The following is a 22,689-nucleotide window of genomic DNA, read 5'->3' as shown; positions in this document are numbered from 1 at the left end:
GCTGCAGCAGGATGGCACAGTCTCTGCCCCTGCCAGGCCCATGGTGACAGGGACTCTGGTCTTACCAAAAGCTGATGAATGGACCCTTGGTGCAACCACAGTCAGCACCAAACTGGCTTCTGATGCTCCTGCTGCTTTTCCTCTTCTTTCACCAGGAACACGGACAAGGGCTGAGAGGCTGCAGGTGATGCTGTGAGCTGGCCAGGGGCTGTGGGATGGTCCATGGGACAGCCACGCTGCTGCCACAGCACTGCTCACCTGGGGATCACCCATGTCACAGGAGGCCTCTGATGGAAGGTGAGCTGTGGATGGGCAGCCAGAGATCCACCATCTCTGGGGAGTTTCAGTCGCAAAAATGGGTCAAGGTGAGGCACTCAGCATTTCCTGGTCCAAGGGCCTGGGGAGTGCTGTGCTGGCACAGGTGGAATGGCTGTCTCTGAAGAGAAATGACCTTGCTCAGACTTATCTGCATGGGCTTGGTTTCCCAAGAGGAAATGCCATTTCATGATTGTGTTCTTCAGTCTCTTTCAATAACTGCTGCCCTGACCTAGCAGCTCCTAACAAAACATCCTCACACTTTGGCTTTGGGATGGCATCATCCCAAGGAGGACTTGGCAGGTAGCTCTGGAGGGCTCCAGTTTACTCCCTGTTACCTTCAGAGTCAGAGGGAGCTCTCCACTGCTGCCCTTCCCTGTCACCCCTCAGCAACATGCCCGGGGCTTGCCAAGACCCAACTGTGCCACTCTCCTCTCCTGCAGAGGTTTGGATCCACCGGTACCACAAGCAGCTGGTGAGGTCCATCTCACCGCAGTTCCTGGAGGAGATCATCTGCCACCTGGGGAGGCTGGAGCTCCTGACAGCAGAGGAGGCCAGCCAGGCACGGCAGGAGAGCTCCCTGCCCGAGCAGGTGAGGGCCGTGGTGGACGTCCTGGCCAGCAAGGGCAGCCACGCCTGCCAGACCCTGCAGACCTTCATCGAGACCACCAACTCCCAGCTCTACCTCCACATCACTGTCTATGGTAGGCAGTACACTGTGCACCCAGCCAGGGGGGTCTGCATATGTGGCCTGGCTGTGGGCACTGGCTGGAGCACCCCAAGATGGGCACAGAGCTGGGTGGCATTGGCAGATCCACTGGGAGCATCCATGGATGCAATGGTGCCGTCTCAGGGTCTCTGCTGGGGAAGGATATGGCTGAGGGTGACAAGGGCTCTCTGCCAGGTCTGAGGGACCTTCCTCCAGTGCTCTTGCTGCCCTCAGTACACCTCTCTGGGCAGCCTGAGGAGTCTTTAAGGTCCTCAGTGCCCAGATCATATCAGTCAGTCCCAATAGTTGGGCTGGGAACAGGGGGATGGCAGGAGGATAGCTGGGCATCCCTGACCCCATCCACTGGTGGCTGCCCAAACTTCAGGCTCTCTTTGCAACCCTCTTGTTAGGAGAGGTTTCCCTTGTTTCCCTCCTGCTAGGGAGGCTCCAACCTTGGCTGGTGTCCATTCTGAATCTGTTGCAGCACCATTCTCTGCTTGTCCAGTCTTTGCTGGAGGGTTTAATTTCACTGTACCAGTGCTGTGATACCTGAGCCAGGTGAGCAGGACAGGTCCAGGTGGTCACCAGGTGGTCACCAGGTTCAGCCAGGAGTCCAGCTCTCAAACAAGTCCATGCTGATGAGGCAGGATTGAGGTCAAGCCAGGAAGTCAATCCAGAGGTCAGGATCAGGTCCAGCAAGGACAACCAGGTTCAGACACAGTCCAGTGATCACCAAGCAAGGGCAGAGTGATGAGGTCCAAGACCAAGGTCCAGATCAGCAAGGTCCCCCACAGCAAAGGCATGATGGGGCTGTAGCCAAGTGCTCCTACAATATAGCTTAGTCAGGGGCTGAAGGCCCAGGCCTGAGATTAAATGGGCTCCTGGAATAATGGCTGAGGCTGATAAGGACCATTTAAGCCTTTAAGTGCCCTCTGAGCCCTGGCATGTACCTTCCTGCCCAGATGTAAGGGCTCCATGAGGTTTCCCCTCTGCATGGGCATGGCAAAAATGTGAAGCAGCTTCTCTCATTTGTATCTGTCATTACCATCCTCCACCTTCTCCAGAGCCCCCTTTTTCATTTCTCTGTGCAGAGCCCATGGTGCAGAAGCACCTGGAGAGCCTCCAAAGCTACTATGGGAATGGCTTGGAGACAGGTGCCCTGCAGCGACTCACCAACCTGCTGCTGGTGGAAGGACTGACCGATATCCAGCAGCAGGAGCACGACATCCTGCAGATTGAAACCACCAAAGGCCTACCAAACACATCCAAGAGCATCCCCCTGGAGAAGCTCTTCCTGCCTCTCTCCAAGGTCAGCATCCCACCACGGATCTCTGTCACCATTGGAGTGGCTGGGATTGGCAAAAGCACACTGGTGAAGCTGTTTGTCTGCACCTGGGCAAAGGGGGAGATCAACAGGGACATCATGTTTGTGCTGCCCCTCACCTTCCGGGAGCTCAACACCCACGAGAAGCTCTCTGCTGAGAGGCTCATCTGCTCAGCCTTCCCTCACATCACGGAGCCCAGCTGCATCCTGGCAGGAGCCGCCAGGACCCTGCTCATCCTCGATGGCTTGGATGAGTTCAAGACTCCCCTGGATTTTTCCAACGCAGTGGTATGCACTGACCCCAAAAAGGAGATCCCAGTGGACAACCTGATCACCAACATCATACGGGGCAACCTGCTGCAGGAGGCTTCTGTCTGGGTCACGTCGCGGCCGACGGCAGCCAGACAAATCCCTGCAGGGCTGGTGGACAGGATGACGGAAGTACGGGGGTTTGGGGCCGCAGAGATAAAGGACTTCTTGGACCAGATGTTCCTTGATGACAGAGACCTGTCCAGCCAAGTCCTGCAGCACATCAGAGCTAACAGGTCGTTATACATCCTGTGCACTGTTCCTGGTTTTTGCTGGATTTCTGGCTCCTCAGTCGCCTATTACCTAAAAACCAGTGTGGGTCAACGCCAGGAAACAGCCGTTGTCCCCAGGACCCTGTCAGAAATCTACTCCTATTATTTTAAAATGGCTCTGGTGGGCAGTGACTGGCCAGAAAAGCCAAGAGAAACCCTCAGGATCGAGCAGGCTGTGAGCAACAGCAAGAAGATAGTGGGCAGCCTGGGCAGACTGGCCTTCTACGGGCTGCTCAGGAAGAAACACGTGTTTTACGAGCAGGACATGAAGGCACACGGCATCGACCTCTCCTTGCTGCAGAGCAGCCTGTGCACTCGGCTCTTGCTCAAGGAGGAGATGCAGACCTCCACAGCCTATTACTTCTCCCACTTAACCATACAGGAGTTCCTGGCAGCTCTTTATTACTACACGGCGGCCAAGCGGGCGATATTTGACCTCTTCACAGAGAGCGGGATGTCCTGGCCCAAGCTGGGCTTCCTCAGCCACTTCAAGAGCGCCGTGCAGAGATCGCTGCAGGCAGAGGACAGGCAGCTGGATGTCTTTGTTCGTTTCCTCTCTGGGCTCCTCTCTCCGCAGGTGAACAAGCTGCTCTCCGGGTGGCTCCTGGTGAAGGACGAGCAGAACGGCTTCAGGAGCCAAGCGACCACCTTCCTCCAGGGCTGCCTGAACACCGACTACGCCATCTCCCTGCGCACCGTGAACACCGTGCGCTGCCTGCACGAAATCCAGCACATGGAGATCGCCAAGGCTGTGGAGGAAGCCATGAAGAACCAGAGCCTGGCCGGGATGCTCACCCCTGTGAACTGCTCTGCCCTGGCTTATCTCCTGCAGGCCTCTGACGTCTGCATGGAGGAGACAAATCTGTCCAACTGCCTCACCTACAATGTCTGTAAGAGTCTGCTCTCCCAGCTCCTCTTCTGCCACAACCTCAGGTGAGTCCTGGTGGGGTTGCACTGGGAAAAGCAAGAGGGGGTGCTGGGCTGTGACTCATAATCACAGAAGGGTTTGGGTTGGAAGGGACCTTAAAGATGATCTCATTCCAATCCCCTGCCATGGGCAGGGACACCTTCCACTAGACCAGGTTGCTCTCTTGTCCAACCTGGCCTTGGACACTTCCAGGGATGGGGCAGCCACAACTTCTCTGGGCAACCTGTGCCAGGGCCTCACCATCCTCACAGGGAAGAATTTCTTCCTAACTTCTAATCTAAATCTCTCCTCTCTTAGTTTAAAACCACTCTTCCTTCTATCACCATCTGCCCACGTAAAAAGTTGCTCTCCCTCTTTTTTATAAGCTCTGTTTAAGCCTGCAAGGCTCCCCCCTGACTCAAATGTGACTCCAAGGTCTCAATTGAGACACAGGCCCACCAACAATCATTGAGTCAGCTCTGCTTCTGTCCTTGAGTTTCTCCACCTCTGATGGGTAGATGTCATGGGAGGGTTGTCTTTCTCTGCTTTTTTCTCCTCTCTTCTCCAGGCTGGACAATAACCAGTTTAAGGACAATGTGATGGAGCTGCTGGGCAGTGTGCTGAGTGTGAAGGACTGCCAGATCCAGAAGCTCAGGTAGGACCTGGCCCAGGGCAGACTGAATGTCCTGGGGATGCAGTGTGGACCTGGGGACACCTCAAAACCAGTGTGAGGGTCCTCCAGGAGTGTCTCCCCACTGGCTCCCTGGGTGCCTACTGACAAGGACAGCCCCACATGATCTCCTGCACCAAGGCACAGTGACCTTACCCCATGTCTTCACAGTGGCTGGGCAGGTTGTTTTGTCCAGCCTTTCTGAAGCTTCTGCCTCCTCAGGCTATCCCCACAAACTGCTTCCTGAGGTCACAGCAGTTTGCTGGACACCTGAGGCTCTGCAGGGAGGATCTGATGTACAGAGGGGACAGGCTCCTGACCCCCATGAAGGAAGATGCCCTGTACTGGACAGAGGGGTCCTCACTTTCTTCACCTCCCTGCCCTTCCTCATGGCTGCACAGAGTCCCCCGTGCTGCAATCTGAGCTCCATTTCATGACACAAATTAATTCTTAGTCTAGAAACTCCCTTTCTACCCTGTCCTTGCAGTCCTCTGCCTGGTGTTCACCCCAGAGAGCAGACCTCAGAGCACCCACAACTTTGGCTGTACCATAAACCAAATGTTGTTCCACATGGCTTTCCTCTGCTCCTGGGATATGCCAGGAGCTGCATCCTGGGATATGCCAGGAGCTGTGAAAATCTCTTTCTCCTCCAGAAAAAACACCCAATTTTTCTTTTTCTGGGCAGCTTGGCAGAAAATCAGATCAGCAACAAGGGAGCCAAAGCACTGGCCAGGTCGCTGCTGGTGAACAGAAGCCTGATGGTGCTGGAGTAAGTGTTCCCCCTGTACCAGCTCCTGCCATGCACATGTTCCCCACTGAGAACCATTCCCATGGCTGCACTGGGGCTGGATCCCACCCAGCCTGACTGAGCTTGGAAGGCTCTTCAGCCCCTAAAGCCACCAGCACTCAGAGGTGAAGGTAACCCTTGTGAGCTGCCAGCCTGATGTTCCACCTCAGCAGTGCTACAGGAAGGCATCTGGCTCCCAGGGTGTGTGCCACTGCCTTTGCTAACCTTGGCTTCTCTGCCTGTCCTGCCCCAGCCTGCGGAGCAACTCCATCGGCCCCACCGGAGCAAAAGCACTGGCTGATGCACTGAAAAAGAATCAAATCCTGCTCTCCCTGAAGTAAGTCTCAACTTCTGGGAACAAATCCCCAGGATAAGCCTCCTTTCATCCCTCATCAGTCCCACTGAGGTTTTCCCAACCTCCAAGGGCCAGGATGTGGGGAGGCCCTGGACATAACCCGGTTCTGTTGTGCTGGGCAATAGTATAAGTGCAGGTGGCTGAGAAGGTGACCAGGCCAGCCCTGGGCCGGAGATTTTGGGATTCTCCTGCCTCTCAGCTTTGGTGGGCCTGGGCTGAGGTTGAGCTTGAGGTTGAAGCTGAGGTCCAGGTCGAGGTCCCTCCCTCTCATGGGAGCTCAGAGTGCTGCTGCATGGACAGAGGCATCTTCCAGGGGAGAGGAGGGAGGGAGATTCCTGGGCAGGGATGATTGGGGACCAGATCCTTTCTCATGCCAGGGATGAGGGCAAGCAAACACCAGGGCTGGTGGCCACTGCCCCACAGCTCTGCATGGCCCCTCGCCCCACTGCAGAAGCATCTGTACACGGCTCCATTCCTGTCTCCCTGCAGCCTTCAGCACAACACCATCCAGGAGGACGGTGCCACCTTCCTGGCCGAGGCCCTGCTGACCAACCACCGGCTGGTGACCCTGCAGTAAGTGACCAGGACCTCCTGTCCCCCCTCTGGCCACCCAGCAGACCGAGGTGCCGCTGATGGGGACACGGCACCTGACGCTCACAGGTGCCCTCCTCCCCTTTGCAGCCTGCAGAAAAACGCCATCGGAGCCCAGGGCGCCAGGAAAATCGCGGAGGCGCTGAAGCAGAACTGCAGCCTGAGGGAGCTGACGTGAGCACAGCTCGGGGCACAGGGGGGGTGATGCCAACACCACATCCCCCAGGATCTGCGGGCAGGACTGGCAGGAAGGGGGCTGGGCCGTGGGACGGGCAGGATGGACACTGCTGGCTCTGCCCAAGGCGGTTGGTGTGGGTGAAGGGGGCAGGGACTGCAGTGCTGCCTTTGGAGCGACCCTGTGGAGATGCTCTCCATAGGATATCCAGGGATGCAGGGAGACATGTAAAGAACAGAGAAGCCAAGTCTTCCCTCTGGCAGAGGCAACCAGCAGAGCTCCAGGCCCTGTGGGAACATTAAAAGCTATTTTAGCTCCAACCAACCACAAGAACAGAGGTGTATACAGGTTGGGAACGAGATGACAGCAAGTTCACACTCATTGCTGGAGCAGGGAGAGCCTGGGGGAGGTGAATCCCTTGCTGGCAGATCCAAGGGTGGTAACACCAGCTCTTCCTCTTCTATCTTAGACTCTCCAGCAACTCAGTGGGAGACAACGGTTCCATTGCCTTGGCCGAAGCTCTGAGGGTGAACCACAGCCTGCAAAGCCTTGAGTAAGCTCCCCCTCCATGCTTGGACTCCTTTTCCAACAGAGCTCACCCTCCTCCCTCCAGCTACACCTCCCACCCCTCAGGCCCTCAGACTGCTCCAGATTCTCTCCATGTCTCTCCCAGTCCACATCCCCTGCAGGGGCTCAGGGTTGTGGATGCTCCATACAGGCTGGAGCACCTTGTGGCAACTCCAGCAGCAGCCAGGCTGGCCCTGCCTTCACCAGGAGGGCACTGACAAAGACAATCCTCAACCCAGTGAGGATTTTGTGTTCTGCTTTGGAGGATATTAGTAGCTTTGAGTCTTCTCTCTCTCTGAAGTGATGGGAATTGGCTAAGGAGGAAGGTATCGGCCCAGGGCCTGGCAGAGTCAGGGTTGGATGGTGCAACCTTCATTCCCCTTGGGAGCAGCAGCCAGGGACCTCTCCTGCCTGGCCTGATGGCTCCTGGTGATGAGTGGCTGTGCTCTGGGTCTGTCTGTGGCTTTCCACAGTGTGATAAGGACACCAAAACTGCAGGAAAGCACTTGCCCAGCTGAGCTGGCAGCTGTGGTAAGAGCTAGGTGGGGACAAGGCTGCCCCTAAGTGCTGGCAAACCCCATCACCTCTGCTCTGTGGGGCCAGTGCTGCTGTGGTCAGCAGGAGATGCTGAGCTTGCCCTGATTGTTCCCAATGTTGGTCCTTCTGCCTTGGCTCCCCCCACCTCCTGTAGCTGGGAGATGCTCATTTCTCAGTGAAACGGGCACTTTTCACCCCAAACATGACCCCACAGCTTACCTGTGATGCCAAGACTGTCCTGTCCTCACACCTTCCCTGTTTGTCTCAGTCTCCAGAGCAACTCCATCAGCAGCACAGGGGTCACAGCACTGACAGCAGCTCTCTGTTCCAACAAGGGACTCATCAGCCTCAAGTAAGTGAGTCTTTTGAGCCACCCTGGCCAAAAGCTGCTGCTGGGATGTGGGAACCTTTGGGCATTCTGGCTTGTGCCTCTTTTTTTCCACAAGTGCTCTGGGATGCTAAAAGCAGCTTCTGTCCCTCCTCTGGCTCTGAGGATCTCTCCATCATTAGCTTTCCACCCTTGGGACAGTATCTGTTCAGCCATGTCTTGGAATGAAGTGATGGCAGCAGGGATGGGAGACTGGGAAAAAGCCCTGATGGGCCACCAGTGTTCACGGGATACACAGGGAATGGAGATGCAGGGAATGAAGGTGCTGATGCTAATGGAGTTTCAAGTCAGACAGACACACCTCAAAATAGGTGGTGTCAGCCCCAGAGCAGGGGGACAAGGGGGCTGTGAGGGAGCAGCTCCTGCTTCTGCTGCTCCTCCCAGCCCCACGTCTTCCCCCAGCCTTCGTGAGAACTCCATCAGCAAGGAGGGGGGCCCTGCCATCGCTCGCGCCCTGCGGACCAACAGCACCCTCAGGAAGCTGGAGTAAGTCCCATGGGCCCCAGGAGGGCACCCAGGCTGCTGCATGGTGCCCCTGGAGTTGTCCCAAACACTGTGTGTGTGACCTGTGTCCTCTGTCCCTGTCTCCAGCTTAGCAGCAAACCTGCTGTGTGACGAAGGCGGCAAAGCCATCGCTTTGGCCATCAGAGAGAACCGGGCACTCACATCCCTCCAGTGAGTTTCCCCCTGGACCTGGCCTGGTTTGAAGCCCCTTGCATGGCCACAGAGCAGGGACACTGCTCCTGGCCCTCAGCCCCTCAAGGCTGTGGCAGTGGCACTCCTGGGTCACCCTCCATGGGAGGTGTGCTCTGCCATCCCGGACGGGCCCACGGGGTCATGCCCAGGGGTCACATCCCAGCCTCTGCCGTGCTGGGTGGGTGCAGAGGGGTGCAGAGCCTGGAGGGATCAGGGCATGTTCACAGCTCCAGGCTTCACCTCCTATTTTCTCCTGTTTGCAGCTTGCAGTGGAATTTCATCCAGGCAAAAGCTGCCATGGCCCTGGCACAAGCACTACAGTCCAACAGCAGCCTGGCCAGTCTTGAGTAAGTGGTTCCAGGGGAGCACTTTCCTGCTGGAAGGGCCCTTGAAGATCATCTCATTCCACCCCCCTGACATGGGCAGGGACACCTTCCACTAGATCAGGCTCCAAGCCCCGTCCAACCTGGCCTTGGACACTTCCAGGGATGGGGCAGCCACAGCTTCTCTGGGAAACCTGTGCCAGGCCCTCACCACCCTCACAGGGAAGAATTTCTTCCTAATATCCCATCTAACCCTGCCCTCTGGATGTGGGAAGCTGTTCCCCCTTGTCCTGGCACTCCATGTCCTTGTCAAAAGTCTCTTAGAGCCCATTTAGGTACTGGAAGGCTGCTGTGCCACCCCTGCATGTGCCTGTCTGGGGCTGCTCCGAGTGCCTGGTGGCCTGGGGTCCCCCAAGGCATTTGGGAATGCTGGGCACACTGTGCCCTGTGCTCGCTGTCCCTCTCCCTGCTCCTGGGTGCAGAGGCCATGGGCAGAGGCAGCACTTGGGTGTCTCAGCTTGCAGGAAAATGCCATTGGAGACGAGGGAATGGCCGCCCTCTCTGATGCACTGAAGGTCAACACGACCCTGGCAGATCTCCAGTGAGTATCCAGGCTGTGGCGGGGCCCTGGAGTTGCAGCCTAATTAGCTTGTGTAATTAGCACACCACGGCCACCTCACAACATGTGCTGAAGGGTCCCTGTTCCCTTGCAGCCTGCAGATGGCTTCGGTTGGGATGGCTGGTGCCCAAGCCCTGGCAGAAGCTTTGATGGTCAACAAGAGCCTGCAGATCCTGGAGTAAGTGCTCAGTGGGGCCATCAGTCCCCATGGCTGTGACACGGATCCCCGGGGTGTCTGAGATCCTGGTCCTTACCTCAGCACCACTTCCACCCTTGCGCCGTGTCCAGACTTGGCTTGCTCGCCCCTTGGCTCGCTGGTGTGGGACCACCTCTCCCACCTCCTCCCACCTGGGGTCATCCCAGGCTGTCCTTCCTCACCTCCTGCCTTTCTTCTCAGCTTGCGGGGGAACTCCATCGGCGTGGCAGGGGCCAAGGCCATGGCCAACGCCCTCAGGGTGAACAGCAGCCTCCGCCGCCTCAAGTGAGTATCCCTCTCCCTGGGGTGAGCCAGGAAGAGCCTTTCCAGACCTTCCTGGAGGGAATGGCCAGGCCAATGGTTCTCAGCGGGGCAAACCCCTGAGTGGATGGTTTTTCACAATGTCCGAGCCACACATTCCCTCCTGGTGGCCACTTCTCCCTGGCTGGTGCTTTCTGACCCTCTTGCCTTCCTCAGCCTGCAGGAAAACTCCCTGGGCATGGACGGAGCCATTTGCATCGCCACTGCCCTGAAGGGCAACCACGGCCTCACTTATGTGAAGTAAGTGGCTGCAGCACTGGATGGTAAAGGCAGAGATGGGGGAGACCATGGGAACCATCCAAGACTTCCTCCACCTGGCACTGCCCATTCCTGGCTGCCCCACAGGGACCTCCCCAACAGGGCAGGGGCATCCCACGCTCCTCCAGGCATGAGAGCCACAATACCCACACAGCTCCAGACCCCCCAGCTCCTCTTCAGGGATGCCTCTGTGGCAAAGAACCACCTCAAAAGCCACATACTCCCCAAAATATCACAAGGGAGAAGTGGCTCAGCCCTCCAGCTCCCCAGGGGTTTCCTCCAGCTCCTCACCTTGGCCCCAGCCTTGGGGCTCTCAAACTCAGAGTCTCCTGGAAGCAGAGTCCCAGGAAGAGCTTCTGGATGGGGTGGGGAGGGTGCAGGTGATGCTGGTGCAAAGCTGGGGAGCATCTCTCATGCCCACCAAGGATCCTGCTTTGCCTTGTGTCCAAGCCTGAGCTCCTCTTGCCTTTGCTCCCAGCCTGCAGGGGAATCGGATCGGCCAGTCGGGAGCCAAGATGATCTCCGACACCATCCGGACAAACGCTCCCAACTGCATCGTGGATGTGTGAGGGTGCCTGGCTGCAGTGAGGAGTGTGGCCAGTGTGACCCCACAGGGAGCTGCTTGGTCCCCATCTCAGGGAAGAGAGCTGGGGCAAGGAGAGCTCCTGAGCTCCCCGGTGTGGCCCAGGAGGACCGAGGGCGTCCAGATCAGCAGTGCAGGAGGGTCGAGACTCGCTGGCGTTGAAAGCTGAGGGATGTGTGCCTGTGTCCCTCTTCATCCAGGCTCTGGGGGAGCTTCAAGGAATGAGTAAAATGCAAAAAAGGAGGGAGGAGGGGGCAGACCCCACATGCCAGACCTTGGTTTTGTGGGTGATTTATCTTCAGGCAGCAGCAACCCCTCCTGTGATCTCCACGGGGTTACAGTGCTGTGCTTGGACCCTGACTCAGACAAGGTGCATCCTGGACCTCTGCTCTGTCCCAGCCCGAGTCACTGTGGGCAAATGTTGCAACACCCCCCATGGGGCTCCAGGGCTCTGCTCCCAGTGCCAGCTCTTCTCTGTCTTCTGCTTCTGGCAAGGATCCCAGAAGAACTGGGTGAAAAGCAGACAGGGTTCACAGCAGCCCCTTCTCACCTGGTTAAATACAGCCTGGTCCTGCAGGCTCCCCTTTAAATCCCATATGGACACAGGAGGTTTGCTGATTCCTTGCTTGGACAAGGGCAGTGCTGTGGACCTGGGCACTCCCAGCAGGATCCTGGGCTGTTGCTGTGCCCTCAGTAACAGGTTGGTGCTGATCAGACATGCCTGAAGGGTTTGGTAGAGCTGTTCTCTAGTGAAGAGACAGGCAACTCAAGGCATAGGAGCAGAACCATCTAGAAAGACCTTTGGAAATTAAAAGTCCTCAGGAAAATGGGAGGAGTAGGAGGGTAAACGTGAGAGGACCAGCACTGCAGGATGAGCTGTCTCCAGTACACATCTGGGTGCTACACCAGGACTGCCTTAGCTGGCTGCCCCTCCAGCTCAGGCTGGAGTTCTTGGGTCTCCTGCTGTTGCCATCTGTTGCCACAAGTTCTGTGACTTTGGGATGTGTCCTCCGCATGTCCCAGCTGCAGGCAAGGTCTGCCCTAGCAGGTCACCTTTTGGGCAGGCTGCTGAAAGCAGAGGTGCCAGGTGATGCCTTTGTGTGCATGGCACAGACCCAGTGGCTCTCCAGAAGGTGCCAGGTTTGCAGGTGAACCAGTAGCTGAACTATGAACCTCCCAGAGCCCCCTCCAGCCACTGCCCCCTTCCCCACTCCACCCCAGCCAGAGCCCACTCTGAGACACGCTGCCACACTCGGGGCAGTGACTGCTGCAGGGACCCCAGGGCTGACACCAGGAACGCTGGGCTGAGCTGTGGGTATGTACATACTTGGAAATAAACTGGTTCCCAGGTGAGAAGATGCTTTGTGCAGCCTTCCCCTTGCACTGCATGACACAGGGGGTGAGCTGTGCTCCACTGCCCTGGCTGCAGATCCTGAGCTGGAAGCTCAGTTCACTGGTACAGGGGTGGCTGCTGATGGTGCTGCTGTTCTGGCCTGGCACAAGGAGCTGCAACACAAACTGTGGCCTCCCTAACCCTGGCTGGGCATACTGGAAGGCTAGGTGGCAGTGCTGCCTGAGGAGAGGCTCTGGCTCTGTGCACATAAGGTATGAAGTCTCTGTTTTACTCAGGCCTACAATATAGCAAATAAACACAGAAAACTGTAACTCTAAAACTGCAGCCCAGACTGGGAGACTGGGCCCTGTCTCGTAGGATGTCATTCTCATGGGTCAGATACATCACAGAATCCCAGAATGGTTTGGGTTGGAAGGTTAAAGTTTATCTCATTCCACTCCCTGCCATGGGCAGGGACACCTTCCACTAGCCCAGGTTGCTCCAAGCCCCGTCCAACCTGGCCTTGGACACTTCCAGGGATGGGGCAGCCACAGCTTCTCTGGGAAACCTGTGCCAGGGCCTCCCCACCCTCACAGCCAAGAATTTCTTTCCAATATCCCATCTAACCCTGCCCTCTGGCAGTGGGAAGCCATTCCCCCTTGTCCTGTCCCTCCATCCCTTGTCCCAAGTCCCTCTCCAGCTCTCCTGGAGCTTCTTCAGGCACTGGAAGGGGCTCTCAGGTCTCCCTGGAACCTTTTCCAAGCTGAACAGCACACACGGAGGACCAGACTGGATTCCCTGCATAACATGGGAAAACATTCTGGGAATGGGTCCTAAAATCAGCACCTTCCCAGCCCTATGGAGAGGGATGTGTTAAGCTCATACACCTTCACCCTGGCTGTCACAGGACCACCCTAATGGCTCTGAAGTAGGTGTTTGCCATCTTCTGTATCTGCCTTCTTTGAAATAAGGTGCAAAAAGCCAATTAAGAGGTACAAGGAAGCATCCAAACTGTCAGCCAGTCAGCTCAGCACATCACTGCACCCACACACGCCCCATTACCACCCAAAACCTGGCTGTATTTACCTGTCAGCTCTTGTCCCAGCTTGACATGACATTTCAAGCTCTGGGCTCTGCTCATGGGGCATTTCTTCAGGTGTGACAGTTCCACCCTTGGGGTCAGAGATGAAAAACCTCTCAGTTTTTCAAGTGACTTATGTGCACTCCTTCCTTCATTAATGGAGAGACTGGATCTGAGTCTGGACTTCAGACGGGGTCAAAAGCAAAGTACTCTGCTGGTGTAACAAGGTGAAGGGCAGGAGCACAGCCAGGCTCTGACTGCCCTGATGAACACACACCCCAATGAACTCTTCTCATCAAGCACTGATTCCTGCTCCTCTGAAGACAAACTGTGATGCTAAAGCAGAGCTAAAAGAAAAGAGGCAGCCCCCAGACAAACCTGAACGCACCTTCACTGATGGCATCAGCACAATGTACTGAACAAAAGCCCAGCTTTTGGCCCATTTAAATGCCTAAATCTGAGCCTACCCCAGTAGCTCCAGTATAATTAAAGGATTAATTTAATATGGATTTAGTTACAGCACATCTCAGGCTGCTCTCAGGACACTCAAGCTCAGCCCACTGAAGTTTCAGACAATTCCCACTGACACAGCTGAAATACCCTTGGTGGTATTTGAGGAGTCCTTCACTTGTTTCCCAGTTTTAACTTCACTCCTTCAGTCTAATTGGAGCTGCTCTTAGCAGATACAAGTCCTTGATTAGGTAAAGGATATGTTTAGGATAAACAGATTTAAGCCAGATTTAAAATCAATTGAAATGCATTCCCAGAGCAGCTTTTCATTCAGTTTTATTAAGCCAAAAAAAAATCTCTTTGGACATAATAAAATGCAGGGAAATCAGGTACACAGTGCTCACTGGAGTGAGACTTCTGGCACTGCAGTGCACGAGAGCCAGTTTAGTGCAATTATGGAAATAACATCACATTACTGTGATTCCCATTATGGATAAACTGCTCATGCTTCGAGAGTCACAAGCCTGGCAATCCAAGTTTAATTTTTAAGTTTAATGACCATTATTCACCAACTCCTAAATTCATGCTGACACGCACTTTTCAGATGGCAGGATATTTGCTCCTGGCCTGCATTCTCTCCAGAGTTTGTGTTTCAAGATGCCTCCTGCTCCTGAAGAGTCAGAAGTCATTATCACTTTGCTCCAGTGGCTCCGGCTTCCTTGCTCGGTGGCTGGATTTGCTTGGGGAGATTTCCATGCTGTCATCTTCCAGATCATCCTCCTCCTCATCATCTTCATCCAGGTCAATCTCACTATCCCCCGAGTCCTCCTGAAGGACAGGAAATAAGAGGCCATAACCACTTCAGCTGTCCCATGGCAAGGCCTCTTTGCCAGCCCAAAAGTCAGGGATGGCAGTGCTGGCTCCCTCCCTGCACTCCCCACTGACTGCACACCTCCCTCCCCACCCCACAGAGCTGACAAACATGAACTCCTTGACTTCTGCTGGCTCTGGGGTATTAAAAACCTGGCAGGGTGTTTAACTTTAAAGTGATACCTTGTGAGAATCAAGGTGAAGTGGAAGAAAATGAACTGCAGGAGAGGAACCCACCTGTGCCTTGGTGGTGACCTTGTGCGAGCCTGGCCGTGCTGGGGCAGGTGTCCCCTTGGAGAACCAGAGTGGAAGGAACAAGAGAGGCAGAGCAGGGAAAAAAAATGTACAAGAACATAAAAGAAAACAGAAAGTAACCAAGGTGGGAGCAGGGGAGAAAGCAGCAAAGGCAGGCACAGCTCTGGCATCATGCACCACACCAGCAAGGGACAGAGGCTCTGGGGCAGGCTGAAGCCTGCTCTCTTCCCAACTGTGTAACTCCATGGACTCCTTGAGGGGTTCAAACCAGCCTCAATAGTTTCCTTCCCTCATCTTGGACACACAGATGCCTGTGAGGGTTCCTGAGTGAGCCTCTCAGCCCCTGGGCCTCCTGAGAGGATGATTCCAAGGGCAGAGCCATAAGACAATCGCAGCTGAGGGGCTCCAGCTGAGGGCAATCAGAGGCTGAAGGCTTTGGCTTCCCACATCTGGATACAATGGAGCTGTGCCAACAGGGAGAAAGCTGTGAACAGGAAAGTCTAAAGGGAAGAGAGCAACACAGGATGACTATCTAAATCTGTCACAAACATGGCCAAGGACAATAAGGTGACATCTTCACATACAGCACAGGCATTCCTGACCCTCCCAGAAACAGGTCTCTAAATGCCAAGGGCACAAATCATTCCCCAGGAGGCAACAAAAGCCTTGACCACACCCAGTCTTGTAGGAGCAAAGAGCAGAGCAGGGGCTGCAAATTACTCTCTATAGACAAGGTGAGGGTGCCCAAGGAAGCTGTGGCTGCCTCATCCCTGGAAGTGTCCAAGGCAGGTTGGACAGAGCTTGGAGCAACCTGGGCTAGTGGAAGGTGTCCCTGCCCATGGCAGAGGGTGGAATGAGATGAGCTTTAAGGTCCCTTCCAACCCAAACCATTCTGGGATTCAAAGAGATGTCTGAACTGCCCTCCTCGAGCCAGGCAGCACTGTGGGAGTATCTGCTGGACAGGGAGACAGGAAGGCTCCATCCACACCAGGAATTAACAGCAGCACAGGTTCAAACACAAGCCCACAATCATCATAGCTGTACTATCTTCTAGCACAGTTTTGGCCTGTGCCAACTAGCACTCTTTAAAGCAATATTCCATCACTATGAGGAGAACAGGACAGTCCCAGGATGCCAGCAGGTTTTCGGGAAAATGGAAAGAGCTTCCTGTATGGATGCAAACCACATCACAGCAGCTGGCTTCAGCTGCCTAGTGCAGATGTAGCCACTCAGGTGTGCCCAGAGGCACAGAAAAGCTGCCCATGGATGCCAAGGGCTGGGCACAGACATAGAACAAGTGCCTTCTGTACAAACCTGGGTGTGCCTTTTAGACTCTGCCCGCTCACCACGTAAACCACAATCAGATGCAAAGCCAGGAGCCCTGGGACAGCAGGAATCCCAAGGGATAAAGCTCACAGTCCTGCTCTCATCCCTGCCCCATCATCTGGATGACTGATGACTGATGCTGCCAGTACAGGCCATGGAGAGGGTCCAAGGCATGTGTTTTTAGAGCAACAAAAGGGGATTTACGTCCATGTACCTAACTCCTGCTGCCCTGCACTGATCCCTCTTGCCAGCACTCTGCCCCCACAGCTCACCAAACAGCATTCCTGCAGCCTGTGTGCCACGAGTTGTGCACTGCAGGACGAGGTGAAAGCACACAGAGCACACAGACCCCAAGAGCAAAGGAAAAATAGGGAAATCTGTGTCTGTGCTGATGAGAGAGCACAGTTAAAGGAAAGGAGGGGAAAAGCAGGCCTGGGGCATGAGGATTCAGCAGATAAAAGGTGTTTCTCTAGCTGAGGAGAGAGCTGGCACTCTAAAGCACTGTCAGGGAAGCTCTACAGACACATGGGATGGTTACTTACATCTTCCTCCGTGTCTCCACCTTGCATTGTTCCCACGATCCGTGTGCCAGCTCTTCCTGCAAGAGCAAAGAGAATCACCATGAAGCCTGGCTCATGGTTACAGGGAGGCAGAAGGAAGGACAAAGCTCAGAGTTTACATTTTAAGGACAAGTCAAACAGCAGTGAGAGGATGAGATCCCAGTGCATGTAAGGTCCCCCCCTTGTTAAGCCTTCAGAGCTCAGGAGACAGTAGAAGAGGATGTCTGACAATAATTCCAGTCAGGATGATAATTCCAGAGCTACCTTGTAACAGTTCTGACAGGACAAGAGGTGAGAGACACATTAAGAAACAGGAAATTCTATGTGAACAGAAGAAATCACTTTTGTTTTACTGTGGGGGTGGTCAAACACTGAGACAAAGTTGCCTAGAGAAGTTGTGGAGTTATTAATGGAGATATTCAAAACCCTACTGGATGTGGTCCTGGAAAACCAGCTCAAACCTCCTGTTTGAGCAGAGGGGTTGGACTCCATGATCTTGAGAGGTCCCTTCCAACCCAAAAAATCTGTGAATTGACATATTCCTTCCTCTGCTTTGGTAGACAGAGAACAAAAGCCTGGTTTTTTTCCATGTGATAAGCCTCCTGTCCTTTAGAAAGCTCAGATCCTTTCTGATATTCCAGGAGGGACTGACATCTCACAGGAATTCCTGGCAGTGCCAAGGCAAACCTCAAGAATTTCCTGTTGAGAGTTTGATGTGCAAGTCTGAAGGGGGAGGTGGAGATCTCAGGGTTGCAGGGAGCTCACTGAAAAGGGAGACCACACTTGTGCTTTGCTGTTTTTGGCAATGCAGAGGCCATAGGAAATGGGGAAGATGCTACCAAGGTCTCCTTTGCTAGAAGGGAGCCTGGAAGGTGTTGGGAAAGGGGAAATGCTGCGTGTGGGATGCCTGGGTGATTCAGCCCTGCTCCTGCAGCCCCCAGGATGCCCTCAACACTGACCAGATCCTATTTACAGCTGTGCTGTGACCATCTCATTTTACCATCTGCCATCACCAGCTTCCCCTGTGTTCCAATCTAGGCAATCTAATCCTTACTGTTTTTAGCATGAAAACAAAGCAGCTTTAAAATATATCCTGGCAAACCTCTTTTGTACCTCCCAAGGCACAAAAGATGACAGGTCCCTTCTGTCCCACGCAGATTGATCTGAATTAGTGGCAGGAAAAAGCTGCCTACCTCATCCACAACTCACCAAAAAAACCTTTGTTGCATCAAGGCAGATAATTTAAAGGATTTTATGTTTTTAGATAAAAAGCAGTGTCCTCTACTGATTGGGCAGTGGAGATGGAACTGTAAGATTTCCAGACAGAAGATCTGCCTTCAAGCTTTGGAGACTTTTGCTCTAATTTATGCAAGACTAAACCATATAAATTTGAAGCTGGTTACAACTCACATCATTAGACAACAACAGAACCCTCTTTTTGCCCAGCCTACAGACGGCTCTGAGAGTTGCAAAACTGCAATTTTGCTCTGTAGAAGGCTCAGCATGAAGTGTAAAATTGGGAATTATTACCTCAAAAGGAGAAAGCTGCAGGGAGCTCCTAAAATAAGACAAAGCTGAGAGAGATCCCGCATATAAAAGAAAATCAAGATATCACATAAGGAGAGTTGATGGAATAGGACAATTCAAAATGCCATGGGAAGAACTCAGAGATTCCTCACAGAAGGTCTGGAGGATGCTGCTCTTCCAGGACATCCTGTGTGCATCTAAATCCTTATATCTGGAGGAACAGGATAATCAGATGCTGCCCAGACTTGGATCCCTACATTGTTTAAGCCAGGAGCACCTCTCTGAACTAGGGATTGTGGGATCAGCAGGATTAGATCCTGCAGGCACAACCCTGGGATGCTCCCAGAAGAGACCCCAGGACGCAGAAGGGCTGGAGTACAACCCTGGGACACTCCTAGGAGAGACTGCAGGATGTAGAGGGGCTGGGGCTTCCCCTGTGCACCCAGCTGTAAAGAGCACAGCAAGCAGATTTTCCACGCTATTTTAACTTTCACATCACAAACCCCCAAGTTCCTGTGTGTGGGAGTACGGACAGGCAGATGGCCACGGAATTTCCACGTGTGCTGGAGGAGAGGCAGGAAAGAGAGGAGTCAGGTGCAGGGGGCAGGGAGGGCTGGGGAAGCTGTCACTTGATTTCCCGGGTTCAGCTTGGCTGGGCTCGGCTCACAGCGCCCTTAGAGCCGCATCGCTCCGGCCACGGGAGCTCCTGCAGCTCCCAGGCGGGTGGGAGCCTGTTGAGTTTCCTTACACAGAATGTGACTCCAGCCGGGACAGGCTGTACGAGGTGATAATTAGGACAAACGCTCGTAACGACCAGACTGTAACTCACTGCAGCTTCGGAGTCAAATCTAATCTCCAGGCAGCACCACAGTTTGCAGCCACCAAGCATCCATGATTTGAAGCCTGTGAGCATTTGCCCTTTTCCCTCTGTGTGATATATGCCATTGTACCAGCCCGAGCAGCTTCCTACAATGGAGCCACAGGACTGGAATGATTTCCAGCTTCTCACTGAACAGTGGGTACACATTAACCCTGCGTCTGACAGCAAGAACAGACACACAATCTGTGGGGTCCAGCCAGCCCATGGGGAGGGGAGGGGTGGATTTGCAGCTGAAACATTTTGCTCAGTCTGCAGATCTGCAGTCTCTAGTACTTAATGCAAATTCCCAGCAGGAGCTTGGAGAAGACACCTCCCTTCCCTCCACAACACATCCCCTTCCACACAGAGAAAACTGGGATAAACCTCTGGCCTGAACTTTCTAATTTGTGTGTGCTTTGGGCACTGTGTTCTTTATCACAGAATCATGGAATGCCCTGAGCTGAAAGGGACCCACAAAGACCATTGAGTCCAACTCCCTGCCCAGGACACTCCAACAATCCCACCCTGTCCCTCAGAGCGTTGTCCAAACCCTCCTGCAGCTCTGGCAGCCTTGGGGCTGTGCCCACTGCCCTGGGGAGCCTGGTCAGTGCCCAACCACCCTCTGGGGGGAAGAACCTTTTCCTGACACCCAACCTAACGCTGCCCTGGCACAGCTCCAGCCCTTCCCTGGGTCCTGTCACTGCTCACAGCTCAGAGCTGCCCCTCCACTGCCCCTCATGAGGAAGCTGCAGACCCTGTTGAGGTCTGACCTCAGTCTCCTCTTCTCCAGACTGAACAGACCAAGAGCCCTGAGCTGCTTCAAAGATCCTTCCCCTACAGAACCTTCCCCATCCTTGTGTCCCTCCCTTGGACACCCTCCAACAGCTCTAGATCCTTCTGATATGATGGTGCCCAGAACAGCCTCAGGAGCTGAGGTGAGGGCACTTCAGGGCAGAGCAGAGCAGGACAATCCCCTCCCTTAGCACAAGGCTCTGATCTCAGCAACATCTTCCAGGCACTGCCAAAATCCAGGGGTTCTTTAAGCTCACCACAGAGGAGCTGTGGTGCTGCCCAGGTGAGCACACTTTAATTTATTTCTTACACCTCCATGGAAAGGAAATCCACTTGGTAGTGAGGGACCTGTCTCCCATGATTTAAGAGCTACAGCCCCTCCTTCCTCCTTTTCCACCAGGTCCAGTGTCATGATGGCCTGGCTGACAGTGCACAGCAACACCTCCTTCCTCCAGGAAGCACCTCCTGACACAAAACCTACAGCCAAGGACAGCTCTGCAGGGAGCAGATGCCAAGAAGGAGGAAAAAAGTTTAATTTAAGACAAATTAATTTCTCCAAATTCCAAACACGGCCCCTTTTCAGTGTTCCCAAATATACCTGATTGCCCCCTTTCCCCAGCTACATGAGCCTAGTAATATTGCCCAACAGCTGCCATATCAGGGAACTAAAGTCTGCAAAGACTCTTATCTGGGGGACAGGAATCTGCAGAGATCCACACAGAAATACAGGAAAATAAGTGCAGCTACATCAGCCTTCTGACAATCAGATCTGTGGCTCAAACACTGTTTTTCTCTCCCATTTGACCTGAAGAGGCAAGGAATAAGAGACTAATCTGACTCCCCAAAATGTTTTTATAAGGTTTTACAATTAGGACTTGGTTTGGTTTACCAGAAAAGTATATTCCCTCCAGGAGCACAGCCACAAGAACCCACATATGCCATGTGCACAAAGCCCCAGTCAGAGTAAAATCGCCCTTGAGGAAGTTCACAAGGGAAGGAATTTATTTTTAAGTTCTAAAAGCAGGATCAGTTTGGTGGAGTCCTCTGAGGTGTTCTGAGCAGGTGCACTTTTGCAATTTTCCCCCTTGATTTCATATATCACCTTCAAACAGCTGGAGAACCTGAATCCTGCCAATGCACGGCCAGACCCACTCCCTGTGCCCCAGCCTTCTCCCTCTGCCACCACCATGGAATGTGTGAAAGCCAGACCCTTTCACCTCACCTCCACAGACTCTGGATTAAGGCAAACACGTGCCAGGAGATGCCTGCAAACACCAGGGCTCCTCAGGAGCCATCAGGAAGAGAGCAGCTGGCCAGGGCAGAGGAGATTTCTTTTGTTGCTCTGTACTTTTTGATAACTACCAAGAAATCAGACAGGGATTTTCAGAGAAGCTCTGGGGTTACAAACAACATTCCCAAATCCCTGATGGACTGGAAAGGTAAGAATTCAGTGCCCAGCAGAGCCTGTGTCACAGCTGCTGTTCCTGACTCACCTCTGCCCACCTTATGCCATGTGGGGTCTAAAGCTCTCCCTTCTGTGAGGATACCCAAATCTAATCTGGCCTCTGAAAAAGCACCTGGAAGCCCCCCTGCAGATTCCTGATGTTTTTAAGACTCAGGCCTTGCCATGCTGGCCCTGCTGGGACACCAGGAGGACACTTGAGCCTGTGGCAGAAGTTTACATTTGCAGCACCCTTGGCAAATCCTCCCTGGGGGCACTTCAGTGTCGCATGACTCTGAACAAGACATTTTCTTCTGTTCTTTTTTAAAAACACAAGCTCCAGGCACTCTGCAGCAGTGGGCAGAACCTTAGGGCTGTTTCTTAAGGGTTTCTGAACAGACTGTTGGGGGGAATGACTTGGGAAGGGAGACAACATCCTGCACTCAGCTGTGTGCTGGTAAGAGGCAGCTGTCCCTGTGGATGAATCTGAGAGATCAGGGATGGGATCACACAGCATCTGAGTGATGCCCACACAGCTGCAGTGGGCTTCAGATTTTTTTTTTTTAATAAACACTCATTTCCACAACAGAGAGGAATGCAACATTTTGAGAAAACCTGCAGATTTGTTACCACCTTGTATTTGTAAAGATAAATGTACTTGCATACATCTCTTGGGCTCAGAGATGTAATTTCCCTTAGGAACCAGACGGAAGGAGAAAATAGACTATTATTTAACATGTGGTTTTAAAAATTAGGCAGGTGACAGCCACAGGAACTCAATGTGAACAAGATATCCATCAAGAAGCAGGCAGCTGTTGCACATTCCCAATTGAATCCCTCCACTCTCCTGTGTATCAATCTCACACCTCTGGTTTCTACACCTAGGGGAGTTAAAAGGGAAGGAAAACAGTCTAGAAATTCTGTGGCAGAAATCTGAACACGGCCACAAGCTGGAGAAAGAATTTGCACAAGTGGAGTCTGACAATTTCCACTGAGAACAGGACTTTCCTGCTTTTCAGCAGGAGGGGTTTGGAAACAGGGCTGTGTAGGCTCACCTGAGAAGACTTCTATGTCAAAGCTTCCATTTTCCCTAAAGGATTAAAAACAAAAAGAGGGATAATTCAGCCTCTGCAGCCTTTCCCCAGCATCCAGGGTACCACAGGCATTCATTGCCCTCACTGCCCAGCTCATCAGCACATCATCATCACACTGATTCCCTGGGTCAGGTCTGCCAAAGCAAGAGGCTGCAAGAGAGCTGCTCTCTCACTGTGTGGCTTTGGACTGACTGACTGC

General features: G+C 53.7%; 2 protein-coding genes across 3 annotated transcripts in view; one reads left to right on the top strand and one right to left on the bottom strand.

The window, feature by feature from the left end:
* The first annotated feature begins 271 nt into the window (after window positions 1-271).
* NLRC3 (NLR family CARD domain containing 3) lies at window positions 272-11,004 on the top strand. The gene is made up of 18 exons (XM_032704235.1): window positions 272-297; window positions 759-907; window positions 2,116-3,862; window positions 4,405-4,491; window positions 5,192-5,275; window positions 5,547-5,630; window positions 6,138-6,221; window positions 6,330-6,413; window positions 6,884-6,967; window positions 7,787-7,870; window positions 8,309-8,392; window positions 8,498-8,581; window positions 8,866-8,949; window positions 9,443-9,526; window positions 9,639-9,722; window positions 9,942-10,025; window positions 10,218-10,301; window positions 10,798-11,004. Exons 1-18 carry the CDS (start codon window positions 272-274, stop codon window positions 10,886-10,888), a joined length of 3,192 nt encoding a protein of 1,063 aa, XP_032560126.1. The 3' UTR covers window positions 10,889-11,004.
* Window positions 11,005-14,086: 3,082 nt separating this feature from the next.
* CLUAP1 (clusterin associated protein 1) overlaps window positions 14,087-22,689 on the bottom strand; it is a 62,245-nt gene continuing 53,642 nt past the window's right edge. The window contains exons 11-13 of one of the 2 annotated variants that reach the window (XM_032704278.1): window positions 16,760-16,815; window positions 14,874-14,927; window positions 14,087-14,594 (exon numbers count right to left, since the gene is read on the bottom strand). In XM_032704278.1, the coding sequence (XP_032560169.1) occupies window positions 14,445-14,594; window positions 14,874-14,927; window positions 16,760-16,815 (260 nt within the window). In that variant the 3' untranslated portion in view covers window positions 14,087-14,444. The remainder of the gene's footprint in view (window positions 14,595-14,873; window positions 14,928-16,759; window positions 16,816-22,689) is intronic. The other variant, XM_032704279.1, reaches the window with a different exon arrangement.

Source organism: Chiroxiphia lanceolata, chromosome 16, assembly GCF_009829145.1.
Source record: "Chiroxiphia lanceolata isolate bChiLan1 chromosome 16, bChiLan1.pri, whole genome shotgun sequence".
NCBI classification, from domain to species: Eukaryota; Metazoa; Chordata; class Aves; order Passeriformes; family Pipridae; genus Chiroxiphia; species Chiroxiphia lanceolata.
This window is presented reverse-complemented; position numbering and strand designations above follow the sequence as displayed.

Bases quoted from the DNA above. Each gene is read 5' to 3' on its own strand.
- NLRC3 (XM_032704235.1), top strand. From the start codon at position 272: ATGTCACAGGAGGCCTCTGATGGAAG. The intron at 298-758 runs GTGAGCTGTGGA...CCTCTCCTGCAG, and splicing joins CAGGAGGCCTCTGATGGAAG to AGGTTTGGATCCACCGGTAC. The intron at 6,414-6,883 runs GTGAGCACAGCT...CTTCTATCTTAG, and splicing joins TGCAGCCTGAGGGAGCTGAC to ACTCTCCAGCAACTCAGTGG.